Consider the following 24,881-nt stretch of genomic DNA (forward strand, 5'->3'; position numbering starts at 1 on the left):
AGAGCCTGCGGGGCCCACTCACTCCCGTTCGGTGGGTGTCGCTCGGTGGTGCCCAGGGGGCCGGCCGCGAGGACAGCGGAGGGCACGCGGGCATCGCAGCCTCGCGCTCCTGGGCGGTTTGGGCTCAGCGGGGCTCTCTCCGCGGGAGCTGAGCCCCTTTTCCTGCCTCAGGGCAGCACGTGGGCCATGGAGCCTGAGCAGCCTGACACTCCTCCGCCTGTCGCAGCCCCGTCTCCACGGGGAGAGAAGTGCGGGTCTGCCGCGGGGAGCACATGCTGGGCCTGGACCCCGGACGCAGGGACTGTGTGATGTGCACGGCCTCACCCCGGACCTTCCACGCCCCCTCCCCTCCCCCTCCCCCTGTTACCGTGGCCGCCGATCCCAGGACTGCATCTTCCCCGCGGGGCCTCGTGGCCTTTCCGCCCCGCTTTCTAAAACGTGACACATCGACCTACGAATCGAGCAGCGAAACGCGAACACACGTCCAGCCGAAGCGCTTTCCGGGGGCGCAAGGGAAGGTCCCTTCTGTCGCCTGAAACCCCAGCGGATCGGACCAGCCTGTCCAATCCCCCTTGTGATTCCCCAGCTGAGACGGGAAATCTGTGTTCTAGAGAATTCCGTTCCCGTCGCTCCGGGAGCCGGGAAGCCGTGCGCCCTGGGTCCCGTGGAGGAGGCCCTGGGGCGTCGTTTCGCCCGCCGACCGCCCGCTCTCACCGGGCCTTTCCTCCTGCCCCAGCGCGGCCGCTCCCCGTCATGGACACGCGCTCCTGCGCGCTCAGGTTCGGGAGGGGCCGTGTCTGGGTCCTGAGTTCCCTTTTTTTTTTTTTTTTTTTTAAATATATTTTATTGATTTTTTACAGAGAGGAAAGGAGAGGGATAGAGAGTTAGAAACATCGATGAGAGAGAAACATCGATCAGCTGCCTCCTGCACACCTCCCACTGGGAAATGCCCGCAACCAAGGTACATGCCCTTGACCGGAATCGAACCCGGGACCTTTCAGTCCGCAGGCCGACGCTCTATCCACTGAGCCAAACCGGTTTCAAGTTCCCTTTTTGCTGCCAGCTGTCGGGCTCGTGCTGAAGCCACAGGAAGGAACGCGTGGCCGGGGCGAGGGCAGGTGAAGAGCCTGCGCGGGGAGCACGTGGGCATCGCCGTGGCCGCCGCCCTCCCCGCAGGCCGCGCGGACTGCGGGCTCCTCCCCCCAACACGTCCACGGAGACAGGACGCCGGCTCCCCGAGGGGCCAGGACAGATGGCCCTGGAAATGGCCGCTGTGCGCACGCCCGGCTCTCGTTCCTTCCCGGTTTTGTTCCTCACGCCTCTTCCTGTAGCAGGCGTTTTGTGCTGTGAGGGTCTGTTCTGGTTGCGAACATTACCTCCCCAGGGAAGGGGCGCCTTTCCTATGCCCAAGGAAACGGAGGAAACGTTGGGTTATCCACTTTCCGAAACGTCAGCGCCGCTAGCGTTCCCTCGGGCTCGGAAAGGTGTCTGAGAGCGGGTTACAGACGAGCAGGCACTCGGACTGTGAGCTCCCGTCTCGTCCCCTCGCGGGACACCCTCGATGGGACACAAATGACATCGCACGACGGTTTGCTTCTCCGCAATGATGTCCGTCTCTGGCCCACGTGCAACCCGTCGGAGGTGCCCCCTGCCCTGTGGTGTCTCCTACTCGCCACGCCACCAGCTCCCATCTCAGGGCAAAGGGTCACTGCTAACTCCCGTGTCCACACCTGCCTCCCGTGTCCACACCTGCCTCCCGTGTCCACACCTGCCTCCCGTGTCCACACCTGCCTCCCGTGTCCACACCTGCCTCCTGTGTCCACACCTGCTGTGGTTTCCTGTCGTGTCCTCGCGGGGCCGTGAGCGCTGGGAGCTCCCACTGGAGCGCCCATCCCTGCCGGAGAGAATGAGCCCGTGTCCAGGGGCGTGGCTGTGTGGGACACGCCGGGTTCCGCCCGGGGCACCCATTACCTTGTGGGAATGGGGCTTTCTGCACAAGGAGAACCCCAGAGCACATGGTCACCTTACCTTCGCGGCCTGGGGGGGGTGGGAAGGTGGTGCTTTAAATGCTAATTATCACAGCCTGCCGTGGGGCTCAGTGGGTGAGCGTTGACCTACGAACCAGGTCACGGTTCCTTTCCCAGTCAGGGCACCTGCCCGGGTTGCTAACTCCATCCCTGTGGGGGCCGTGCAGGAGGTAGCCGATTCATGATTCTCATCATGGATGTTTCTCTCACCCTCTCCCTTCCTCTCTCTGAAATCAATAAAAATATTTTTTAAAAATGCTAATTATCACAGAAAATGTCCCTGAGGCCTGATTCCTGATTCCAAGCCACAGGCAGACGGCTTCCTGCTCAGGCCTAGGGGACAAGCCCTCTGTGAACACTGGTCCGCCTGCTGAGCCCTGTTGTTGCTCAGAGGCATAGGGTCCTGTAACCGCCCTGCTGAGCCCTGTCCTTGCTCAGAGGCGTAGGGTCCTGTAACTGCCCTGCTGAGCCCTGTCCTTGCTCAGAGGAGTAGGGTCCTGTAACCACCCTGCTGAGCCCTGTCCTTGCTCAGAGGGGTAGGGTCCTGTAACCGCCCGGCTGAGCCCTGTCCTTGCTCAGAGGAGTAGGGTCCTGTAACCTTCCTGCTGAGCCCTGTCCTTGCTCAGAGGCGTAGGGTCCTGTAACCGCCCTGCTGAGCCCTGTCCTTGCTCAGAGGGGTAGGGTCCTGTAACCGCCCTGCTGAGCCCTGTCCTTGCTCAGAGGAGTAGGGTCCTGTAACCGCCCTGCTGAGCCCTGTCCTTGCTCAGAGGGTTAGGGTCCTGTAACCGCCCGGCTGAGCCCTGTCCTTGCTCAGAGGCGTAGGGTCCTATAACCGCTGTAAGCTGAGCCCTGTCCTTGCTCAGAGGCATAGAGTCCTGTAACCGCTGTAAGCTGAGCCCTGTCCTTGCTCAGAGGGGTAGGGTCCTGTAACCGCCCTGCTGAGCCCTGTCCTTGCTCAGAGGCGTAGGGTCCTATAACCGCCCAGCTGAGCCCTGTCCTTGCTCAGAGGCGTAGGGTCCTGTAACCGCTGTAAGCTGAGCCCTGTCCTTGCTCAGAGGGGTAGGGTCCTATAACCGCCCGGCTGAGCCCTGTCCTTGCTCAGAGGCGTAGGGTCCTATAACCACTGTAAGCTGAGCCCTGTCCTTGCTCAGAGGCGTAGGGTCCTGTAACTGCTGTAAGCTGAGCCCTGTCCTTGCTCAGAGGAGTAGGGTCCTGTAACCGCCCTGCTGAGCCCCGTCCTTGCTCAGAGGGGTAGGGTCCTGTAACCGCCCTGCTGAGCCCTGTCCTTGCTCAGAGGAGTAGGGTCCTGTAACCACCCTGCTGAGCCCTGTCCTTGCTCAGAGGGGTAGGGTCCTGTAACCGCCCGGCTGAGCCCTGTCCTTGCTCAGAGGAGTAGGGTCCTGTAACCGTCCTGCTGAGCCCTGTCCTTGCTCAGAGGCGTAGGGTCCTGTAACCACCCTGCTGAGCCCCGTCCTTGCTCAGAGGCGTAGGGTCCTGTAACCGCCCTGCTGAGCCCTGTCCTTGCTCAGAGGAGTAGGGTCCTGTAACCACCCTGCTGAGCCCTGTCCTTGCTCAGAGGGGTAGGGTCCTGTAACCGCCCGGCTGAGCCCTGTCCTTGCTCAGAGGAGTAGGGTCCTGTAACCGTCCTGCTGAGCCCTGTCCTTGCTCAGAGGCGTAGGGTCCTGTAACCACCCTGCTGAGCCCCGTCCTTGCTCAGAGGCGTAGGGTCCTGTAACCGCCCTGCTGAGCCCTGTCCTTGCTCAGAGGAGTAGGGTCCTGTAACCGCCCTGCTGAGCCCTGTCCTTGCTCAGAGGGTTAGGGTCCTGTAACCGCCCGGCTGAGCCCTGTCCTTGCTCAGAGGCGTAGGGTCCTATAACCGCTGTAAGCTGAGCCCTGTCCTTGCTCAGAGGCATAGAGTCCTGTAACCGCTGTAAGCTGAGCCCTGTCCTTGCTCAGAGGGGTAGGGTCCTATAACCGCCCGGCTGAGCCCTGTCCTTGCTCAGAGGCGTAGGGTCCTATAACCGCCCACCTGAGCCCTGTCCTTGCTCAGAGGCGTAGGGTCCTGTAACCGCTGTAAGCTGAGCCCTGTCCTTGCTCAGAGGGGTAGGGTCCTATAACCGCCCGGCTGAGCCCTGTCCTTGCTCAGAGGCGTAGGGTCCTATAACCACTGTAAGCTGAGCCCTGTCCTTGCTCAGAGGCGTAGGGTCCTGTAACTGCTGTAAGCTGAGCCCTGTCCTTGCTCAGAGGAGTAGGGTCCTGTAACCGCCCTGCTGAGCCCCGTCCTTGCTCAGAGGGGTAGGGTCCTGTAACCGCCCTGCTGAGCCCTGTCCTTGCTCAGAGGAGTAGGGTCCTGTAACCACCCTGCTGAGCCCTGTCCTTGCTCAGAGGGGTAGGGTCCTGTAACCGCCCGGCTGAGCCCTGTCCTTGCTCAGAGGAGTAGGGTCCTGTAACCGTCCTGCTGAGCCCTGTCCTTGCTCAGAGGCGTAGGGTCCTGTAACCACCCTGCTGAGCCCCATCCTTGCTCAGAGGCGTAGGGTCCTGTAACCGCCCTGCTGAGCCCTGTCCTTGCTCAGAGGAGTAGGGTCCTGTAACCACCCTGCTGAGCCCTGTCCTTGCTCAGAGGGGTAGGGTCCTGTAACCGCCCGGCTGAGCCCTGTCCTTGCTCAGAGGAGTAGGGTCCTGTAACCGTCCTGCTGAGCCCTGTCCTTGCTCAGAGGCGTAGGGTCCTGTAACCACCCTGCTGAGCCCCGTCCTTGCTCAGAGGCGTAGGGTCCTGTAACCGCCCTGCTGAGCCCTGTCCTTGCTCAGAGGAGTAGGGTCCTGTAACCGCCCTGCTGAGCCCTGTCCTTGCTCAGAGGGTTAGGGTCCTGTAACCGCCCGGCTGAGCCCTGTCCTTGCTCAGAGGCGTAGGGTCCTATAACCGCTGTAAGCTGAGCCCTGTCCTTGCTCAGAGGCATAGAGTCCTGTAACCGCTGTAAGCTGAGCCCTGTCCTTGCTCAGAGGGGTAGGGTCCTATAACCGCCCGGCTGAGCCCTGTCCTTGCTCAGAGGCGTAGGGTCCTATAACCGCCCAGCTGAGCCCTGTCCTTGCTCAGAGGCGTAGGGTCCTGTAACCGCTGTAAGCTGAGCCCTGTCCTTGCTCAGAGGGGTAGGGTCCTATAACCGCCCGGCTGAGCCCTGTCCTTGCTCAGAGGCGTAGGGTCCTATAACCACTGTAAGCTGAGCCCTGTCCTTGCTCAGAGGCGTAGGGTCCTGTAACCGCTGTAAGCTGAGCCCTGTCCTTGCTCAGAGGAGTAGGGTCCTGTAACCGCCCTGCTGAGCCCTGTCCTTGCTCAGAGGGGTAGGGTCCTGTAACCGCCCTGCTGAGCCCTGTCCTTGCTCAGAGGAGTAGGGTCCTGTAACCGCCCTGCTGAGCCCTGTCCTTGCTCAGAGGGTTAGGGTCCTGTAACCGCCCGGCTGAGCCCTGTCCTTGCTCAGAGGCGTAGGGTCCTATAACCGCTGTAAGCTGAGCCCTGTCCTTGCTCAGAGGCATAGAGTCCTGTAACCGCTGTAAGCTGAGCCCTGTCCTTGCTCAGAGGGGTAGGGTCCTGTAACCGCCCTGCTGAGCCCTGTCCTTGCTCAGAGGCGTAGGGTCCTATAACCGCCCAGCTGAGCCCTGTCCTTGCTCAGAGGGGTAGGGTCCTGTAACCGCTGTAAGCTGAGCCCTGTCCTTGCTCAGAGGGGTAGGGTCCTATAACCGCCCGGCTGAGCCCTGTCCTTGCTCAGAGGCGTAGGGTCCTATAACCACTGTAAGCTGAGCCCTGTCCTTGCTCAGAGGCGTAGGGTCCTGTAACCGCTGTAAGCTGAGCCCTGTCCTTGCTCAGAGGAGTAGGGTCCTGTAACCGCCCTGCTGAGCCCTGTCCTTGCTCAGAGGGGTAGGGTCCTGTAACCGCCCTGCTGAGCCCTGTCCTTGCTCAGAGGAGTAGGGTCCTGTAACTGCCCAGCTGAGCCCTGTCCTTGCTCAGAGGGGTAGGGTCCTGTAACCGCCCTGCTGAGCCCCGTCCTTGCTCAGAGACATAGGGTCCTGTAACTGCCCAGCTGAGCCCCGTCCTTGCTCAGAGGCGTAGGGTCCTGTAACCGCTGTAAGCTGAGCCCTGTCCTTGCTCAGAGGGGTAGGGTCCTATAACCGCCCGGCTGAGCCCCGTCCTTGCTCAGAGGGGTAGGGTCCTGTAACCGCTGTAAGCTGAGCCCTATCCTTGCTCAGAGGGGTAGGGTCCTATAACCACCCGGCTGAGCCCCGTCCTTGCTCAGAGGGGTAGGGTCCTTGCTCAGAGGGGTAGGGTCCTATAACCACCCTGCTGAGCCCTGTCCTTGCTCAGAGGCCTAGAGACCCATAACCGCTGTAGTTGAGCCCTTTCGGCCTCAAGGGCTCCAGTACAGGATGCATTGCAGGGAGGTGTGTCCTCTGATTGGGGCGGAGCCTCCGTGAGCTCTGATGGGGGGACCACAAGGGCAGAGGATTCTGGAATTTCCTAGGTAGTGAGGAGGGCTAGTCTCTGATAAGGCATGAGGTGTGGATCCAATGGGGTTTTGCATATGGACAGCCTTTCTTCCCAGCACCGTTGTTACAAGGGCATCCTTCCTCCGGGCACTGCCCTGGTGCACCAGCTGGTACACACGTGGGTGCTTTCCTCCTTGGTCCGCGTGTCTGTCTTTCCTGCAGTGACTGTTTAATTTTTGCTGTAGGTTTATAGTTCGTATTGACTTCATGGACTGACGGCTGTGTAGTTTTGTTCTTTTTCAGAATTGTTTTGTCTATTTAATAACTTTACTTTTCCCTATAAATTTTAAAGTCAACTTACCAATCTCTAAAAGCTCCTAGCGACCGCGTTGGTGAGAGTGGCATTCACACCGGAGACCGGTTTGGGGGGAACTGACGTCTTGGTTCGGTTGTGCCCCAATCCGTTAGCATGCTGTGACTCTCCATTTGCTTGGGTCTTGCTTGTTTGAAGCGTTTAGCATCCAGCTATTGCATGCAGCTGGTTAAATTTACGTCTGTTTCATGTTTTCGTTGGTATTTTAAATGGTATTGACTTAGTCATTTTCATTTCCAGTTCTTCGTTGCTCATGTTTAGAAATACAATTGACCTTTTTAAAAATAGTTTTCATTGATTTCAGAGAGGAAGGGAAAGGGAGAACGAGATAGAAACGTCAATGATAAGAGAGACTCATGGATCGGCTGACTCCTGCACGCCCCCTACTGGGGATCAAGCCCGAAACCCAGGCCTGTGCCCTGACCAGGAATCGAACCGTGACCTCCTGGTTCATAGGTCACCGCTCAACCCCTGAGCCACACCGGCCGGGCTACAATTGACTTTTGACTACCTGTTCTTCACGGACCATTGTATGTGTGTATAGAAAGAGGCTTTTTGTGTTTGTTTTTTTTCTTTGTCAGCCTTTATGCCTGTTACTTCCTTTCCTTGCGCTGGCTTGCACTTCCAGAAAAGGAATAGTCAGAGCACCATCTTGGCTTTGTCCCTGATCTTACGGTGGAAGCACCCCGTTCTTTCATCTTAACTACGGGGTTGCCGCGGCGTTATAGGCCCCTCTATCAGGGTTCGTCATTTTCTGCTTCGCTGGGAGCGTCTTGAAAAGTCAGTATTGGACGTTAAATTCTATCCAGTGCTTTTCCTAAATCTATTAGGATGATCACATTTTCTCCTTCATTCTGTTCACATGGCGAAGTACCCTGATGAATATCTTTGGCTGTTGAACCAGCCTAGCATTTGTAAGAGAGACCCCGCTTGGTCAGGATCAGTTACGATTTTTACATATCGTGGAATTTGATTTCCCGGTGGTTTATTGAGCATTTTTGCACCTGTGTCCGTGAGGGACACGGGTCTGCAGTTTTCTTGTCTAACCACTGCCTCCCGTGTCCACACCGTGTCTCTTTCTGATTGGGGTGAATTGCTTTTATTGTCCCTTCACGTGTTTGGTAGAACTCACCAGTGAAGCTGATGAGCTTAGAGTTTTTTGTTGGGAGGTTTTAATTGCATATTCAGATATTTATTAGCTAGGGACACCTTAGGTTGTCGATTTCTTCTTGAGTAGATTTTGTAAGTGAGTCTCTTTTCAGGAATTTGTCCACCCCGTCCAAATGGTTGAATTTCTGAACCTGAAGATGTACGAAAGGTACTCTCCTCTTGTGACATCATGGGATTGGAGAGGTGTTTCCTGATATCGGTGATACTGGTCATAGGTGGTTTCTCCCTTATTCCTGACCAGTCTGGCTCAAGGCTTATTTATGTTTTAAAGAATCAGCTTTTGATTTTGTTGGTGTTCTCTATTATTTTTCTAATTTAATTTCATTTATTTATGCTCTTTTTTTTTTTTTTTTTTTTTTTACCATTCCCTTGGAATCAGCTTGTTTGGGGTTTAATTAACTGTTACACATTCTTAAGGGGGAATCTTAGATTATAAGGTAAACATTTAGATGCTATAAACTTCCCTCTAACACCTCTGCACCCCATGAATGTTGACATGTTGAGTTTTCATTTTCATTCAACTGGAAGTGCTTTTTAATTTTCCATGTGACTTCCTCCCGTACTCGCGGTTATTTTGAAGTGCATTGCTTCATTGCCAAATATCTAGGGAATTTCCACAGTCTTCCTGTTATTAATTTCCAGTTTGATTCTTTGGGCGGGGGGGGGTCATAAAACATGCGTGTTGTGATTTGCATTATTTTTAACTTGTGGTGGTTTGTTTGGGGCTTAAGCGTTTTCTATCTTGGTTCAGTCCCACGTGCACCGAGGAGAAGGCGTATCCTGCCGTCCGCGGGTGGATTTAAAAACTGAGGTCACGTGGGTCAAGCTGCTCCGTGGGGCTGTGTGGTTCAGGTCTTGTGTCTCCTATTCATTTTGTCTGTTTTTTTTAAGAGCCTTGAAATTCCCAGCTGGCCCAGTCGATGTGTCCGTCTTTATGTTTCCCGGTTTTGCCCCTGGCATTTTGCGTTCCGCTGCGTAACACGTGCAGGAGGTGGACTCTTCCTGGTGAATAGGTCCCCCCACATCGCGTCACCTCCCTCTTCCTCCTCAGCTCCCCTCCTGGGCAGGAAGGCTAGTTCTCCTCCTGTGGACATGACCCCTCCAGACCGAATCGGGGTGTTTGTGTTTAGTATTTCTCCATTCTTCTGCTTGGGAGCTATTTGGTCTCCCGTTTCAAGGGGGTTCTTTAAACGCCGCATAGCTGGTCCTGGCCTTCATCCAGCCGGTAACCCGCCTGTGCTGGGCTGTGCGGGCTGCCTTGGCCAAATGCGCTCACCCCCGCGGCCCCCTACACGTCATCGACCCCGATGGTTGGTGTGGGAGGCAACCCAGCGTGGCCGGCTGCTTCCTCCGCTGGTCTTCCCCTCCCCCCACAGCCACGCGCACCCTTGCTCCCCAGCACCGGGCTTTCCCATAATCCCCCGCCTTTGCTCACTGCCCCCTCCAGGGGAGCGCGCCTTTCTCGGGGCCTCCCTCCCGCAGGCCTGCCTTCCCCCAGGCCTGGGCCAGGCTCCGGTCTGAAGCCTCCCGCCCAGCGTGTGTGTGCGTGTGTGTGTGCGTGTGTGTGCGTGTGGTGTGCGTGTGTTGTGCGTGTGTGTGCGTGCGTGCGTGTGTGTGCGCACGTGTGTGTGTGTGCATGTGTGTGTGTGTGTGTGCGTGTGTGTATGTGGTGCAGAGACTTGCCCTTTCGGCTGCATGAGGGTGTTCCCTGGACTGCGACTCCCTGGGGGCGGGCCTCCTGGCAGGTGTATGATGGGTTCAATCACGGAAAGGAAGGAAGAGTGGAAATGGTAATGGGGCCCGGTGACAGACAGACACGTGGCCTCCGAGAGCATAAGCAGCCGTGCCCGTGGGGGGGGGGGCGATGCGTTTCATATGAAGGTCAGTGCGGGGAGCGTGGGCGCCTGCGGGGAGGGACGTCCACAGGAGCCGTGGCTGGTCTCGGGTCGGGGAAGGAAGAGAAGCCAGAAAAAGCTGGGTGTGCTCTCACCTCGGGCCCCGGAAAGGCTCCCCAGGGACAGTGGTCCAGGCCCCTTTCCCGCCGACGCCCGGAGAACGCGCCCAGCGCAGGAGAAACGGCGCCTCCCTTCTCCGTGGCGCCAGCTCCTCCCGAGACGTTCGCCACCGCTGCGCTCGGCGCTGAGTGCCTGTGAGCCGGGCAGCGGCTAAGCGTGTTCCCATCTCTCCCCTCCTGCGCCTCCTGTTGGTCCTGTGTCTCTGATGGCGATGCCTGGCACAGTGCCCACCGCGCCCCCCCAGAACGTGCAGGCGGAAGCGGTGAATTCCACGACCATCCGCTTCCTGTGGAACCCCCCGCCCCAGCAGTTCATCAACGGCATCAACCAGGGATACAAGGTACGCCCTCGCCCGGGGCTGTCCCGGGAGGCCCTGGCCTTGGGGTCAGCGAGGAGGCCGCTGCCCCTCCTGGGGTCACGGGGGTCCCCCAGGTCCTGCCACCAGCTGTGCTGCTCAGAACTCGGGCTGGCTTTCCGCAGGGGGTGCCGGACACCGCTGTGTCCCCTGAGAAAGGCCTCCCACGTAAACATCCCCGCGGCAGGCCGCCCGCCAGCCCCAGGGACCCCGAAGGTTTGGTGCCACAGGAACCAAACGTCACTCGGACACACGGTGGCCAAACCTTGGGCAGCCCCCCTGCCGCATGTCAGACTGAGTGCCTTTGAGTTGTGATCAGTGTCCTGAGCACCTGTCCGGGAAGCTGCTGGACAGAACCTGGGAACAGCGGCGGTTGTTCGCCGTCGGGCTCATTGCCGAGCCAGCGGGCCTGTCGGGAAGCACCTGTGCATGCGGCTCCTTGTCCCGGGTCGGGAGTGACAGCTGGAGTCCGTGTCCTTGCTGTCAGAGCACACGCCGGCAGTGTGTGTGTGTGTGTGTGTGTGTGTGTGTGTGTGTGTGGAGGGAAGGGCAGGCCTGAGCCATGAGATAAAGAAGACGTTGTGTTTACATGTGCACACATACATATCCACGTGTGTGCACATATACATATCCACGTGTGTGCACATATACATATCCATGTCTGTGCACACATACATATCCATGTCTGTGCACATATACATATCCATGTCTGTGCACATATACATATCCACGTCTGTGCACATATACATATCCACGTCTGTGCACATATACATATCCATGTCTGTGCACATATACATATCCACGTGTGTGCACATATACATATCCATGTCTGTGCACACATACATATCCACGTTTGTGCACATGCACACATACATATCCACGTCTGTGCACATATACATATCCATGTCTGTGCACACATACATATCCACGTTTGTGCACATATACATATCCACGTGTGTGCACATATACATATCCACGTGTGTGCGCATATACATATCCGTGTCTGTGCACACATACATATCCACGTTTGTGCACATATACATATCCGTGTTTGTGCACATATACATATCCGTGTTTGTGCACATATACATATCCACGTCTGTGCACATATACATATCCACGTCTGTGCACACACACATATCCACGTCTGTGCACATATACATATCCATGTTTGCACTCAATAATCTACGAGGTCTCCTTTTTTATTATTTTTTTTAATTTCAGAGAGGAAAGGAGAGGGAGAGAGAGAGAAACATCAATGATGAGAGAGAATCATGGATTGGCTGCCTCCGCACGCCCCACGCTGGGGATCGAGCCTGCAACCCGGGCGTGTGCCCTGACTGGGAATCGACCTATGAACCTGACCGTGACCTCCTGGTTCATAGGTCAACGCTCAGCCATTGAGCCACATCGGCCGGGCTGAGAGCTCTTTAACCTCAGTGTTTCTCAGTGAGGTGACAAAGGTCGGGTTTAGAACGTCTCTGAATGATGACGTCGGAGGTAAATTTCACATGAAATCCTGGTGCAGACTTGAAGCCGTGCGACTGAAGAGAATCTCTTTCCCACCCGCTCCCCCCAGCTCCTCGCGTGGCCCGCCGACGCCCCCGACGCCGTCACTGTGGTCACCATCGCGCCGGACTTCCACGGAGCGCACCACGGCTACATCAGCCACCTGAGGAAGTTCACGGCCTACTTCACGGCGGCCCTGTGCTTCACCACGCCCGGCGACGGGCCCCCCAGCGCGCCCCGGCTCGTCCGCACCCACGAGGACAGTGAGTGCGCCTTCTTCGCCTGGGCCTTCGCCGGGGTCTCAGCAGCAGCAACCAGAGCTGCTGCGGGGGAGCGGGGGCGGGGGGCAGCGAGGCGCAGACGGGGCATCGGGGAGCTCCTGCGTGGCTCGCCACTCCCCTCTCATAGTCAGAGCTCTCCACACAGCCTGCCCAGAGGGGTGGGCTCAGTGTGACAGGGATGTGCTCCCCCCCCCCCGCCCCCCGCCAGGGCCAGGAGCTGTGGGGCACCTGAGCTTCACGGAGATCCTGGACACGTCCCTCAAGGTCAGCTGGCAGGAGCCGCTGGACAAGAACGGCATCATCACAGGTGAGCGCCTGTCCCCGGGGAGGAGCCACGGGATTGCCGCCCGCAGGCCGGGGTGACCTTCAGACAGAACGCCGCCAGAGCACGTGTGTGGCTGCGTGTGCCAGCAGCCAGGGCACGTCCCCACCCCAGGCCCTGCCACCGCCAGCCCAGCCCCTTAGGGGGTTCCCTGCTGGAGACCAGTCTCCTCTGTTGTCAGGACACACCCCCACGGCCTGGAGTAGGGCCTGGGGCAGGGGCCTGGGGTGGGGGCTGGGGCAGGGGCCTGGGGTGGGGGCTGGGGCAGGGGCCTGGGGTGGGGGCTGGGGCAGGGGCCTGGAGTAGGGGCCTGGTGGGGGGCAGGGGCCTGGGGGAGGCCTGGGGTGGGGCAGGGGCCTGGGGTGGGGCAGGGGCTTGTGGGGGGTGGCCTGGGGCGGGGGCGGGGGCCTGGGGCAGGGGCGGGGGCAGGGGCCTGGGGGTGGCAGGGGCCTGGGGGGGGGGGTAAGGGGCCTGGGGGGATGGCCTGGGGCGGGGGTGGGGGTGGGGGCAGGGGCCTGGGGCAGGGACCCAGAAGCCAGGAGCAGGCTTCAGGCGTCAGCAGTGCTGCTTTGGGGAGCTCTGGTGAGCACAGGGCACCGTGACAGGCCACCCCTCTGCCTGTGACCCTGGTGTCCCCCCCTGGAGCCCTGCCCGTGCTCGGAAGCCATGGGGCTCAGAGGGCCGAGGGTCAGCAGACAGGCCGCGGCCTCTCATATTAACTTCTTTAAATATTAAAGTCCCGAGACCCTGCTCGCTGAGCTCTGTTCACGGAAGTCCTGCTTCCTGCTGTGCTGGCTCTTTCACCCGGGAGGCAAGGAGCCCTCGATGGCCCAGTCTGCTGCCTGGGGAGGGAAGAGCCGCGTTTTCAGTGGCTTCGGGCTGCCCGTGGCCGGCTCCCCATCACGGTCCCTCTGCAGGGCCTCCAGCGCCCCCCAACCTCAGCCCCCCCAGGGGCGGACTCAGGGGCCGACTGGGCCTTTTTCTCTGAGCCCCACACACGCTGGGGTCCGGTGGATAAATCGCAGCTGTGAGGCCCCGCTGGCAGAGCGGAGGGAAGTCGGGGTTCACTAGGAGGGCGCTCAGGGGCTTGGGCAGCCGGGAAAGAACCACTTTTTAAGGCCACGCGCTGGCCCAGTGAAGCGGCATCCGTCACCCCCGGGGAGCGCGAGCAGCGGGCCCACAAATTAGGCGCCGCCCAGGACCGTGCCGAGTTAGGTGGCGCATCGTGAAAATACGAGCTTATAAAAAGGGAAATATGGCCGAGATGCAGCCATAAGTTGAGGAGAGAAGGGGAGGCGTGCACAGCGGCTGGCAGCCATCTGTCGTCACGCTGCGGGCACTGAGGGTGCCCACGTGTCGGGCTTCCTGTCCTGCAGGTCCCTGATCACGTGGACGGGACGCAGGTGGTGCTGCCTGAAGGGGGGCGGGAGGTTTCTGGGGCACCTGGGACGGAGCCCCCCGACTCCGGGGTGCACTTTGCCAGGGCAGCAGCCTCTCCCCAGACTCTGCAAATCACGGAGATGACGGGGCGGCCTCCACCCCTGCCCTCAGCTCCGGGAGCCCCCCAACTCTGCTGTCCCCCCGCCCCCCAGGCTACCGGGTCTCCTGGGAGGTGTACGGGAGAAACGACTCTCGGCTCACAGACACGCTCAACAGCACGACGCACGAGTACAAGATCCAGGGCCTGTCTTCGCTCACCACCTACACCATCGACGTGGCTGCCCTCACCGCCGTGGGCGCCGGCCTGGCCACCTCGTCCACCATTTCATCGGGCGTGCCCCCAGGTCAGTGAGCGCACAGCTCCTGCCCCTCCTGCCCCCTGGAGTCCTGACACTCAGAGGGGACCCGCCTTCGAGGGGGGCCAGTGTCGAGACGGTGGGGGTAAGTGGAGGATGACCGTCTGCGGCCTGTTTCCCAGCATCTTCTGACCACGACGCCCCTCTCTTCTGTGGGGGCGGGGGGGAGTGGCTGATGGGCAGGGAGGGGAGATGTGGATCCCCTCAGGGAGCTGGACTGGGGCCCGCCCTCCCGGGAAGGGGAACTCCTCAGAGGAAATGCAGGCCGTGTGAGAGAGAGGAAATGCCGACGTTAAAATTAAGAATGGTGTCACCAGCCGAGGTGGCTCAGGGGTTGAGCGTTGACCTATGAACCAGGAGGTCACGGTTCGATTCCCGGTCGGGGCACATGCCCGGGTTGCAGGCTCCATCCCCAGTGCGGGGAGTGCGGGAGGCAGCTGATCCATGATTCTCTCTCATCATGGATGCTTTTGTCTCTCTCTCCCTCTCCCTTCCTCTCTTTGAAATCAACAAAAACCTATTTTTAAAAAATGGTGTCGAAGAAGAAGCCCCAACCTGTAGAGAAATTTTACAAGAATTTGAGTTTGAGCCAAACGAATGGCAGCTGCCAGGAAGCAGGACGGCAAACCCCGGGAAGCAGTTCTGCAGGGGCTGCTGGGCATTTGGACTGAAGGGGGGACACGGAGATTCCGGGGAAGTGGAGGTGTGCGGGGTGGTGTACTGGGCAGAGACCCAGATACAGGCTAGTTAACCAGACGAGTGCCGGGGCCACGCCTCGCGGGGGCTGCCGTGGCAAAGGCGTGTTACCCTAGAGCAGTGGTCGGCAAACCGCGGCTCGCGAGCCACATGCGGCTCTTTGGCCCCTTGAGTGTTCCAACGCCACTTCTTCAACATAGACTCGCCCAGGCCGAAAACCGACCTCTGCGCACGGGCCACGGAGTTTCCATCGCACTGTACGTGCGCGTCCGCACGCGGCGTTTTGTGGAAGAGCCACACTCAAGGGGCCAAAGAGCCGCATGTGGCTCGCGAGCCGCGGTTTGCCGACCCCTGGCCTAGAGGCACGGAAACCACAGCGGGCAGCTTCCGGCCTTCGCTGAGCACAGCACGGGCTGGGCTGGCTCCCTCCACAACCCGGCGGCCGGAGTTGGTGGTCAGCCACCGGGGGGCTGTTTCCCAGGAAAGCCCTCTGCGTGCGCGGGGGAGCATCCACTGTCATCCCCCCCCACCCCCGGAAACAAGGAAGACGGGTTTACGAGAAGAGGAGCAGTGGGGGAAGGGGGGGAGGAAAGGTGCAGGGGAGGGAGAGAGAAGGTGGGTGCAGGCCGGCCCTGGGGGTGGGGTACTGGGCGCTGGGGATGGGATACTGGGCGCTGGGAGTGGTGGGGTACTGGGCGCTGGGGGGATGGGGTACTGGGCGCTGGGGGGGTAGGATACTGGGCTCTGGGGATGGTGGGGTACTGGGCTCTGGGGGGGTGGGGTACTGGGCTCTGGGGATGGTGGGATACTGGGCGCTGGGGGGGTGGGGTACTGGGCGCTGAGGGGGTGGGGTACTGGGCGCTGGGGGGGTGGGGTACTGGGCTCTGGGGATGGTGGGGTACTGGGCGCTGGGGGGGTGGGGTACTGGGCTCTGGGGATGGTGGGGTACTGGGCTCTGGGGGATGGTGGGGTACTGGGCTCTGGGGGATGGTGGGGTACTGGGCTCTGGGGGATGGTGGGGTACTGGGCTCTGGGGGATGGTGGGGTACTGGACACTGGAGAGGTGGTGTACTGAGGGCTGGGGGGGTAGTGTACCGGGCGCTGGGGGTAGAGTACTGGGGTGGGGTACTGGGCAGTAGGGGTGGTGGAGTACTGGGGTGGGGTACTGGACACTGGGGGGGTACTGGACACTGGGGGGTGGGGTACTGGGCGGTGGGGGTGGTGGGGTACTGGGCGGTGGGCATGGTGGCCCCCCCGTCCCTGGCATTGGCCGGAGGAGAATGGAGCGGCGGTCACGTATGTTGCTGTGCTTGAAACTCACATCCTTAGTGGCTGAGGGACCCTGTGCAGAACCAGGGGGCCCAGAAGCGTAGAGAAGTCACTTGCCTTCGACGTGAACATCTCCTGCTCGGGGCTCACCAAACTAGACGTGGAAGGGCACCGAGTCCCTGCCCCCTGGGCCAGCTCTGACCGGTCCCCTGGGGGCTGTGGTCCGGCTCACCCTGGCCTCCCGGGCCCGGGGCAGCAGGAAGCGTCCGCAGAACGCCTTCCCTCTCCGGCACCGGCTCCCCCTCCTCCGCCAGCCTTCGGCTCCAGGCGTGGCTGCGCTCCTGCCTCAGGGCCGCCGTCTGCACTGCCGCTGCCGCCCCAGGGACTGCCGATGGGTAGGCCCTCGTCACGGGAGCCTCAGGTGATGGCTTCGCTCAGGCCACGCCTTCCCTTCACCTAGCTGCCAGAGCCCCTCACCCGGGCAGTGGGGAGAGCGTCTGGACCAGCCGTGGGCAAACTACGGCCCACGGGCCGGATCCGGCTGTTCCATCCGGTTCTCTTGCTCTCCCCTCCGCTCCTTTACTTTGAATTTATATTCGTTCACACAAACACTCCATCCATGCTTTTGTTCCGGCCCTCCGGTCCAGTTTAAGAACCCATGGTGGCCCTCGTGTCAAAAAGTTTGCCCACCCCTGGTCTGGACCCATCGTCTCAGAAACCAGGCCCGGAAGCCCAGGGCCAGGGCCTGCCCACTGCCCACTGCCCGGTCCGGCTGCCTGGGAACCAGGCATGCTCTCCCCCAGCCCCCCCTCCCCCCGCCCCCCCCTCCCCCCAACTGCTCCCCCCCACCCCACCTGCTCTCCATGGCCTCGCGGTCATGATCACAGTCAGGACCCGGGAGGGTGCCGTTCGCTGCTGGGTGACCTCTGAGGACCCGTCCTCCCTCCTTCACTCAGCAAGTGTCCGTGAGCAAGACCGACTGCACGGAGGTGTCCCCCCGAGCCTGTTCGCCGAGCCGCCGAGGCCTCCTGCGCCTGCCCCAGCGCCAGCGCGAGTGGGCGGCCGTGGAGCAGGGCCGTGCTGGTCTGTCCCCGGGAAGCTGTGCTCCTACCTGTGGTTTGTTTGTTTGTTTTTAAACATTTTTTTAATATTTAATTTTATTGATTTCAGAGAAGAAGGGAGAGGGAGAGAGAGAAACACCCATGAGGAGAGAGAATCATGGATCGGCTGCCTCCTGCACGCCCCCTACTGGAGGGGACCGAGCCTGCAACCTGGGCATGTGCCCTTGACCGGGAATCGAACCCGGGACCCTTCAGTCCGCAGGCCGACGCTCTAACCACTGAGAAACACCGGGTAGGGCTGTTTTTAAATATTTTATTGGTTTCAGAGAGGAAGGGAGAGAGAGAGAGAGAGACATCCATGATGAGAGAGAATCATGGATCAGCCGCCTCGTGCACGACCCCACTGGGGATGGAGCCCCCAACCTGGGCATGTGCCCTGACCGGGAATTGAACCCTGACCACCTGGTTCATAGGTCGACGCTCACCCCCTGAGCCAGGCCGGCCGGGCCTGTCGAGGTCTGCAAACACGTCCTCTCTGTGGCAGGAAGGGGTTGAAAGTCCTCACTCGCCGGCATGTTGCTGCGCTTCCTAAACGGTGCACGGGCTCAGTCTGTGCGCGTCCTCTCTCGTTTCTCCAGAACTTCCCGGCGCCCCGTCCAACCTGGTCATCTCCAACATCAGCCCGCGCTCAGCCACGCTGCAGTTCCGGCCAGGCTACGACGGGAAGACGGCCATCTCCCGGTGGCTCGTGCAGGGGCAGGTGCGCCTCTCGGGACGGGCCGAGCGGGAGGGCGGCGCGGGTTCCTGGTTTGACGGGTCCCTCCCTGCGAGCCGCCCACAGCTGGACGGAGCGGACGTGGGGCGTTGGTGGGGAGGCGTGCTGGCAGGAGCAGAGACCCACGGCAAGGCGGGTGCTGGGGACGGGGTGGGGCGGTGAGGGGACCAGCTGACAGAGGGGAGTCTCGCTGGACGGTGCAGGAAGCGTGATGAGAATCACAATGCAGGCTGTGGCTCCAGAGGGGCACCCCGAGTCTGAGCGCATAGCTGACTGTGGACTCTGGTCCCCGTCAGCTGCCAGTCACACCACTAGGCTCAGTCGTTGGTGCAACGTGTCTTACACATGAATGAATGAATGAATGAATGAATGAATGAATGAGTGCACGTCCATTCAACATCTGGGGAGCCCGCTTACTTCCAGGGCTACTCTAGGCGTGAGGGACAGAGCCATAAGCAAAACTGACCCGTTTCTGCTCTTTACGGGGCGATTTCTCTCGGGGGAGGAACGCCGGTTGCTGTTGCTGGGAGGCGCGCACGGTCCCCCGCGGGCCAGCAGGGGGCGAGCAGGAGGCGCAGGCCCTGAGCTGCCAGGAGCGCAGGAGAAGGGGGGAGCCGGGCTGCGAGAAGCAGCGTTTCCCAGGTTCTCATGGGCGGTGACTCCTCCTGGAGCTGCTGTGTGACAGTTCACCGCTGGGAGCACGCGTCCCTCAGGGCAGGTCCCACGGGCGTATTCAGGTCAGGCAGCCGCTCGGACCCGGCACCGGCTCGGAAAGTGCCCGCGTGGGGACTGGCCACCTGTCAGCAACCCGAACGTCAGGCCGGTGACTGGAAGCCAAAATGGCAGAGTGTGAGTTCTCGGGAGGAAACAGCCGTCCTCCCTTACCCGCTGCGGCCATGTCTGAGGTTTCCGTTGCCCCCAGGCAACCCCGGCCCGAAAACGTGAACCGGGAGATTTCAGAAACAAGCCGTTCCTACGTTCACAGCGCGCTCGTTCCGACTGCGATCCGCGTCCCGTGCCGCGGCTGTGGCGCCGTCCACGCACACACGTCCCCGCGGAGCCGGCCGCCCTCAGGCACCTGAGCCCCTCCTGTCCCTGCCCATGAGCTTTGCAGCCGCGGGCCTGAGTTCAGTCTTTTCTTGAGATGTCGAAACGGTCATTTTCTGTCTGTCCCGCCTGTCTATAGCTGGAACTCTGGAGAGAAGCCCCTGCCCTCATCCCCCAGGCCAGGGGTCCTCAAACTACGGCCCGCGGGCCACATGCGGCCCGCCGAGGACATGGATCCGGCCCGCCGGGTGCCGCTGCCTGTCCTGCTTAGCAGCCGACGCGTCCCGGGCCCGCAGTGCGCATAGGAATTTGTTCATAGTTTTATTTTTTAAACTATAGTCCGGCCCTCCCACGGTCTGAGGGACAGTGAACTGGCCCCCTGTTTAAAAAGTTTGAGGACCCCTGCCCCAGGCTGTTCAGTTGCCAAAGCACCGGGAGGCGCAGGGGTGCAGGGAGGTGTGGGGGGCACACTGGGGTGCAGGGGGCACAGGGGGCGGGACTAACCCGGGCTTTCCCCTGCATTCCGTTTCAGCATCAGGAATGGTCCCGTGCTCCCGGCGAAAGGGCTGAGCTGCCTTTTTGCCTGATCTCTCCCTGAGTATCAATAAGAGGGCGTCCGATTTAATATGTTCAGTGAGTTTCCATCACGGCCGTCATTATTCTCTTTAAACCTCAAACTGGCCCCTCTGGGTCAGGGCCATCCCTCGGTTCTAGGCCTCTGGCCTGAGCGTCCTTACCTGCGATGAGCTCCTTGCTTCCGGGCACCACAGACGGACGGCCTAGGTCCCCCGCCTCCCTGCCCGGGCTCACCCAGCCCTCCCACCAGGCCTGGGCCTAGGACCACCCCCCTCCCTGCCCGGGCTCACCCAGCCCTCCCACCAGGCCTGGGCCTAGGACCACCCCCCCTCCCTGCCCGGGCTCATCCAGCCCTCCCACCAGGCCTGGGCCTAGGACCACCCCCCTCCCTGCCCAGGCTCACCCAGCCCTCCGACCAGGCCTGGACCTAGGACCACCACCCCATCCCTGCCCGGGCTCACCCAGCCCTCCGACCAGGCCTGGGCCTAGGACCACCTCCCCCTCCCTGCCCAGGCTCACCCAGCCCTCCGACCAGGCCTGGGCCTAGGACCACCTCCCCCTCCCTGCCCAGGCTCATCCAGCCCCCCCACCAGGCCTGGGTCTAGGACCACCCCCCCGCTTCCTTCCCCGGGCTCACCCAGCCCCCCGACCAGGCCTGGGCCTAGGACAGTGGTCGGCAAATTGCGGCTCTGTTGACTAATGAGTTTGCCGACCACTGGCCTAGGACCACCCCCGCCTCCCTGCCCGGGCTCACCCAGCCCCCCCACCAGGGCCTTGGCTGCCCTAGTGAATGGGCAGGGAGGGGGTGCTCGCTACTGCTGGCTGCTGGCTGCTTCCAGGCCTTTCCGGGGGACAGAGAGGGGAAATGCACGCTTTTTAAAACATCATGAATTCATACTGATATTTCCAATTCAAATTTAAGAACATTTTACTTGGAGTTTATATTTTAAATACCTTTTCTCTTCACTAAAAATGTGGTTTTTTAGAAACATTAGCATAATTACTTATTATCTTTATCCTACCATTATAGAAAGAGTTTCAAAATTGTAATTTCAATGGGACCGCTAACAGTGAGACTGCCGAATGCAGTTTAAGTGTTTGTGCTCAGTCTCCGTTACACTGCGATGGGTCCTCAGAACTGCACTGACAACCTGGTCCTTCCTCGTGCGGCTGAATCAGCAGCTCCCCCAGCGTGAGGTCTGTGCCCTGGAGGAGGTGGCCTGTGTTCCGGCTTTCATCTGTAGGGAAAGCACCTCCCTCTAGCACCCGTTCAAACCCTCTAAGTCTGCTGTCTTCCTGAGCCTGCCCTCGCTGCAGGATCTCAGCCTCACACCCATGGGCGGGTGTGTGCACAGGCGTGTCCCGTGCCCGTCGCCTCTCCCGGGGCCCGCTAGGGGCTGGGTCTGTCCTCGTTCCTTTTTGTCCCATAAGCAGGTGCAGGAACCTGCAGCCCCTCTGACCTGGCTGGCTGGCCTTGCTTCCGGCGACACGCAGCCTGAGCTCGCGGCGCGTACCCCACCCCCACCCCCACCCCCAACCCGAGAGCCCCTCATCCTTTCAGAGCCGTGTGTGGGGCCGCCTCTGCCCCCCGTGGACATCGGATGGGCATGCCTTTCCCAATGCTGCCAGGACAGGTGCCTGATCTGTGTGGCTTATACAGCACCCATGGGTCAGCTGATGGCTCTTCCCATGGGACGTCCGACCGGCTTTCACAGCTGAGATCCGGGGTGGCAGCGCTGCACCCCTTCCTGGAGGCTCTGGAGGAGTCCCTCTCCCTGCTCACACAGGCTGTGGTCAGAGCCACGTCCTTGCGCTGGTAGGAACCAGCCGGCTGTCACCTCCCCAACTTAGCCAACGGCTTTCCTCAGCCCCGGCCCCTCCCTGCACCTCCGAGCCAGCAGGGGCCAGACGATCTCTCCCCGCTTCCCCGCCCCTCCTCCTCCCTCATCTCCCTGACCCGCCCTTCGCCTCTTCCTTTTAGGGGTCCTGTAATCAGATGGCTCCCCCAGATAAGGCAGGGTCACCCCTGTCTCAAGGCTCCTCACACCGCAGAGTGAGTCCCTTGGGAAGGCAGCATGCCCCCAGGGGAGGGGCGTTATTCTGCCCGAGGTTGTCTCCGCCTTTCGCATCGTTATTGTGTGTCTTTGCCGCTGAGTCCTCGGGATGCGCTCCGAGGAGTTGGCTTGCTGGACCATGAATCATAGGTAAACGGTCTAGACCAGCGGTCGGCAAACTCATTAGTCAGCAGAGCCAAATATCAGCAGTACAACGATTGAAATTTCTGTTGAGAGCCGAAAACCGACTTCTGCGCATGGGCCACGAAGTTTCACTCGCACTGTACGTGCGCGCCCACACGCGGTATTTTGTGGAAGAGCCACACTCAAGGGGCCAAAGAGCCATATGTGGCTCGTGAGCCGCAGTTTGCCAACCGCTGGTCTAGACCAGCAGTCGCCAACCTGTGGGACCTCACGGACCACCAGTGGTCCACGGAGCACCGGTTGGCCACCGCGGGTCTGGCCTCACCTGGTCCACTGCTGCGGACACTTCGCATTCTCCCCAGCGGCACGTAACTGACGGCTGTGCCAGCGCAGCGGGTCTAATTGACCAGCCTCTCCTCGCCGCCCTGGGTGTGGAGCCCCAGAGAGAGGGGCCCTCCCACTCGGCTGTAAAGGAGTCGGCCCCGCGCCACGCCCGTGGCTTCGCCCCTGCATTCAGCGCTCCCTCCAGGGGGATTGTCCTCATATGGGAGTGAGGGGTGAACCTCTTGGTCACTTTGCAGATAGCCACGGGGTTGTCCCACCGCCACGTGCTAAGAAGTCCGTGTCCTGCCCCCTCCTGATTCGAGGAGGCTGCATTTCCGTGTGCACGTGGGTCCGTTTCTGCACTTCCCGTTCTGTTCTTAGTCCAGCCATTCCTGCGCGGGTTCCACATTGTTTAGTTATAGAGGCTTTACACTGGGCTTCCATCTCTGACAAGGTCTCCCCACCAACACACGTGTACACACACATGCACACACACTCATGCACACAGGTGTGCAAACTTGTATGCAGGTGTGTGTATAATCATGCACATGCACACACTCGCAATCATGCAAACATGCACGTGTACATATGCACACACATGCACATGCATGCCTGCACTCACACATGTACACACTCACATGTGTGCACGTGCACACGTGCAAGCACATGCACGCATGCCCTCACACTCATTCACATGCCTGCAAACACTCATACACATGCGCACACACGTACACACATGCCCACACTTATGCACATGCACACAGATGCACATACTCATGCATGTGCAAGCACACACTCACACTTGTGCAGACAGATATGCACAGAGGAGTGCACACAGACACTCATGCACACACATGCCTATGCACACATGCTCACAGGTGCTCTCCTCCAGGAAGCCTCACTCTGGTCACTGCAGCTACTTCTCCAGGAATGTCCCTGTGGCTTCCCTGGTCCAGGCAGGTGCCACCTTTCCTCAACTCAGAACAGTGGGCCCTGGAGTCTGTAACTGGTACAGATGAAGCCTTCTGGAACATTCGCACCTAATTCCCTTTGAATGGCTGCCAGCCACACCGGACCTCCTCTGCTGCAGTGAGACCGGTGTTCCCTCGCCCACCTCCCACCCGGGGAGCGGTGGTGCCCTGCTCTGTGCCAGCCACAGACTGGATGCGGAGAGGCCATGGGTGGTGCCGTCAGTCACCTGAAGAGCAGGGCGGTGATGTAATAGTGGTTTGCTCAGGTGCTGGCGGGACGCCAAGGAGGGGGGACGCTCCAGTGGCCGCAGCCGTGTCCTGGTGGGGCCACCGGGCGCCTCGCAGCCGCCACCAGGTGCTTGGGCTTCAGTGCTGACTTCCTCTCCCGGGACCCCTCTCAGTCAGCTCTTCTCTGCACGAGGTCCCCTTCAGCTCGGCCCCTCGGCAGTGCGCAGGCGCGGTTACTGGGAGAACTCGGCAGGTCTAGCCCGCGGGGAGCCATTGAGGGGCCTGCAATACGCTGATGGGGTGCACGTTGTGGAGAGCAGCTTTTATAGGTGTTTCGCGCTCAGTAATGCTTTGCTTAATTAGTAACCTTTGACCCTACAGTGAGCAAAACACCCCTCTCGACGCCCATAACGGGGAGAGTGTTAATGTCCGTGTTCATGTGGCTCCCGCTGCCTGGCGGTCCCCGCGGACCGGCCATTCGAGGTTCTAATGGCCCGCGCCGCGCCCCGCCTCTCCCGGCTGCTCTGGGCGCTGGCCCTCCGGGAGCAGAGGAAAGTGCATCTGAAACGGAGAAACGGGGGGAGGAAAGCCCACTTGGTGCTCATTGTGCGTAAGGGCAGCCCTTGGCTCGAAAGGAGCTGTTCGGAGGGTGGTGGGCTCCGCTGGCCGCGCGCCCGCTACCAAGGGCTGGGCTGGTAGCGAGAGCAGTGGGGGGGCCGCCCGGGGCCTTCGGGTAAGGTGCGCGGGGGCCGCAAGTAAGGCGCCTGGGGGCCGCAGGTAAGGCACGCGGGGGCCACAGGTAAGGCATTCAGGGGCCGCAGGTAAGGCGCGCAGGGGCCACAGGTAAGGCATTCAGGGGCCGCAGGTAAGGCGCGCAGGGGCCCTGCCCAGCCGGGCCCACGAGGTCCTTCGTAGTGACACGTTCCTCCGAGAAGCCGGGGCTGCAGAGTAACGTTGTACGTCTCCCAAGTGCACTCCCCCAGGGGCCGAGCCCAGCGGAGGAACAGGGCCACTCCTCCGTGTTCCCGAGGCCACACCCACTAGGCGGGGCCACTCCTCCGTGTTCCCGAGGCCACACCCACTAGGCGGGGCCACTCCTCCGTGTTCCCGAGGCCACACACACTAGGCGGGGCCACTCCTCTGTGTTCCCGAGGCCACACACACTAGGCGGGGCCACTCCTCCGTGTTCCCGAGGCCACACCCACTAGGCGGGGCCACTCCTCTGTGTTCCCGAGGCCACACCCACTAGGCGGGGCCACTCCTCTGTGTTCCCGAGGCCACACCCACTAGGTGGGGCCACTCCTCCGTGTTCCCGAGGCCACACACACTAGGTGGGGCCACTCCTCCGTGTTCCCGAGGCCACACACACTAGGCGGGGCCACTCCTCTGTGTTCCCGAGGCCACACCCA

At 60.7% G+C, this 24,881-nt stretch overlaps 1 protein-coding gene across 1 annotated transcript in view; it reads left to right on the plus strand.

Moving 5' to 3' along the window:
• SDK1 (sidekick cell adhesion molecule 1) overlaps window positions 1-24,881 on the plus strand; it is a gene marked incomplete at its 5' end in the record, with an annotated part of 646,035 nt that overhangs the window by 554,193 nt on the left and 66,961 nt on the right. Inside the window, 5 exons of the mRNA XM_080672625.1 lie at window positions 10,289-10,404; window positions 11,999-12,191; window positions 12,418-12,516; window positions 14,124-14,315; window positions 17,992-18,113. Coding sequence (XP_080528751.1) covers window positions 10,289-10,404; window positions 11,999-12,191; window positions 12,418-12,516; window positions 14,124-14,315; window positions 17,992-18,113 — 722 coding nt within the window. The remainder of the gene's footprint in view (window positions 1-10,288; window positions 10,405-11,998; window positions 12,192-12,417; window positions 12,517-14,123; window positions 14,316-17,991; window positions 18,114-24,881) is intronic.

The sequence above is a fragment of the Plecotus auritus genome, assembly GCF_963455305.1.
Source record: "Plecotus auritus genome assembly, chromosome: 6".
In the NCBI taxonomy this organism is placed as follows: Eukaryota; Metazoa; Chordata; class Mammalia; order Chiroptera; family Vespertilionidae; genus Plecotus; species Plecotus auritus.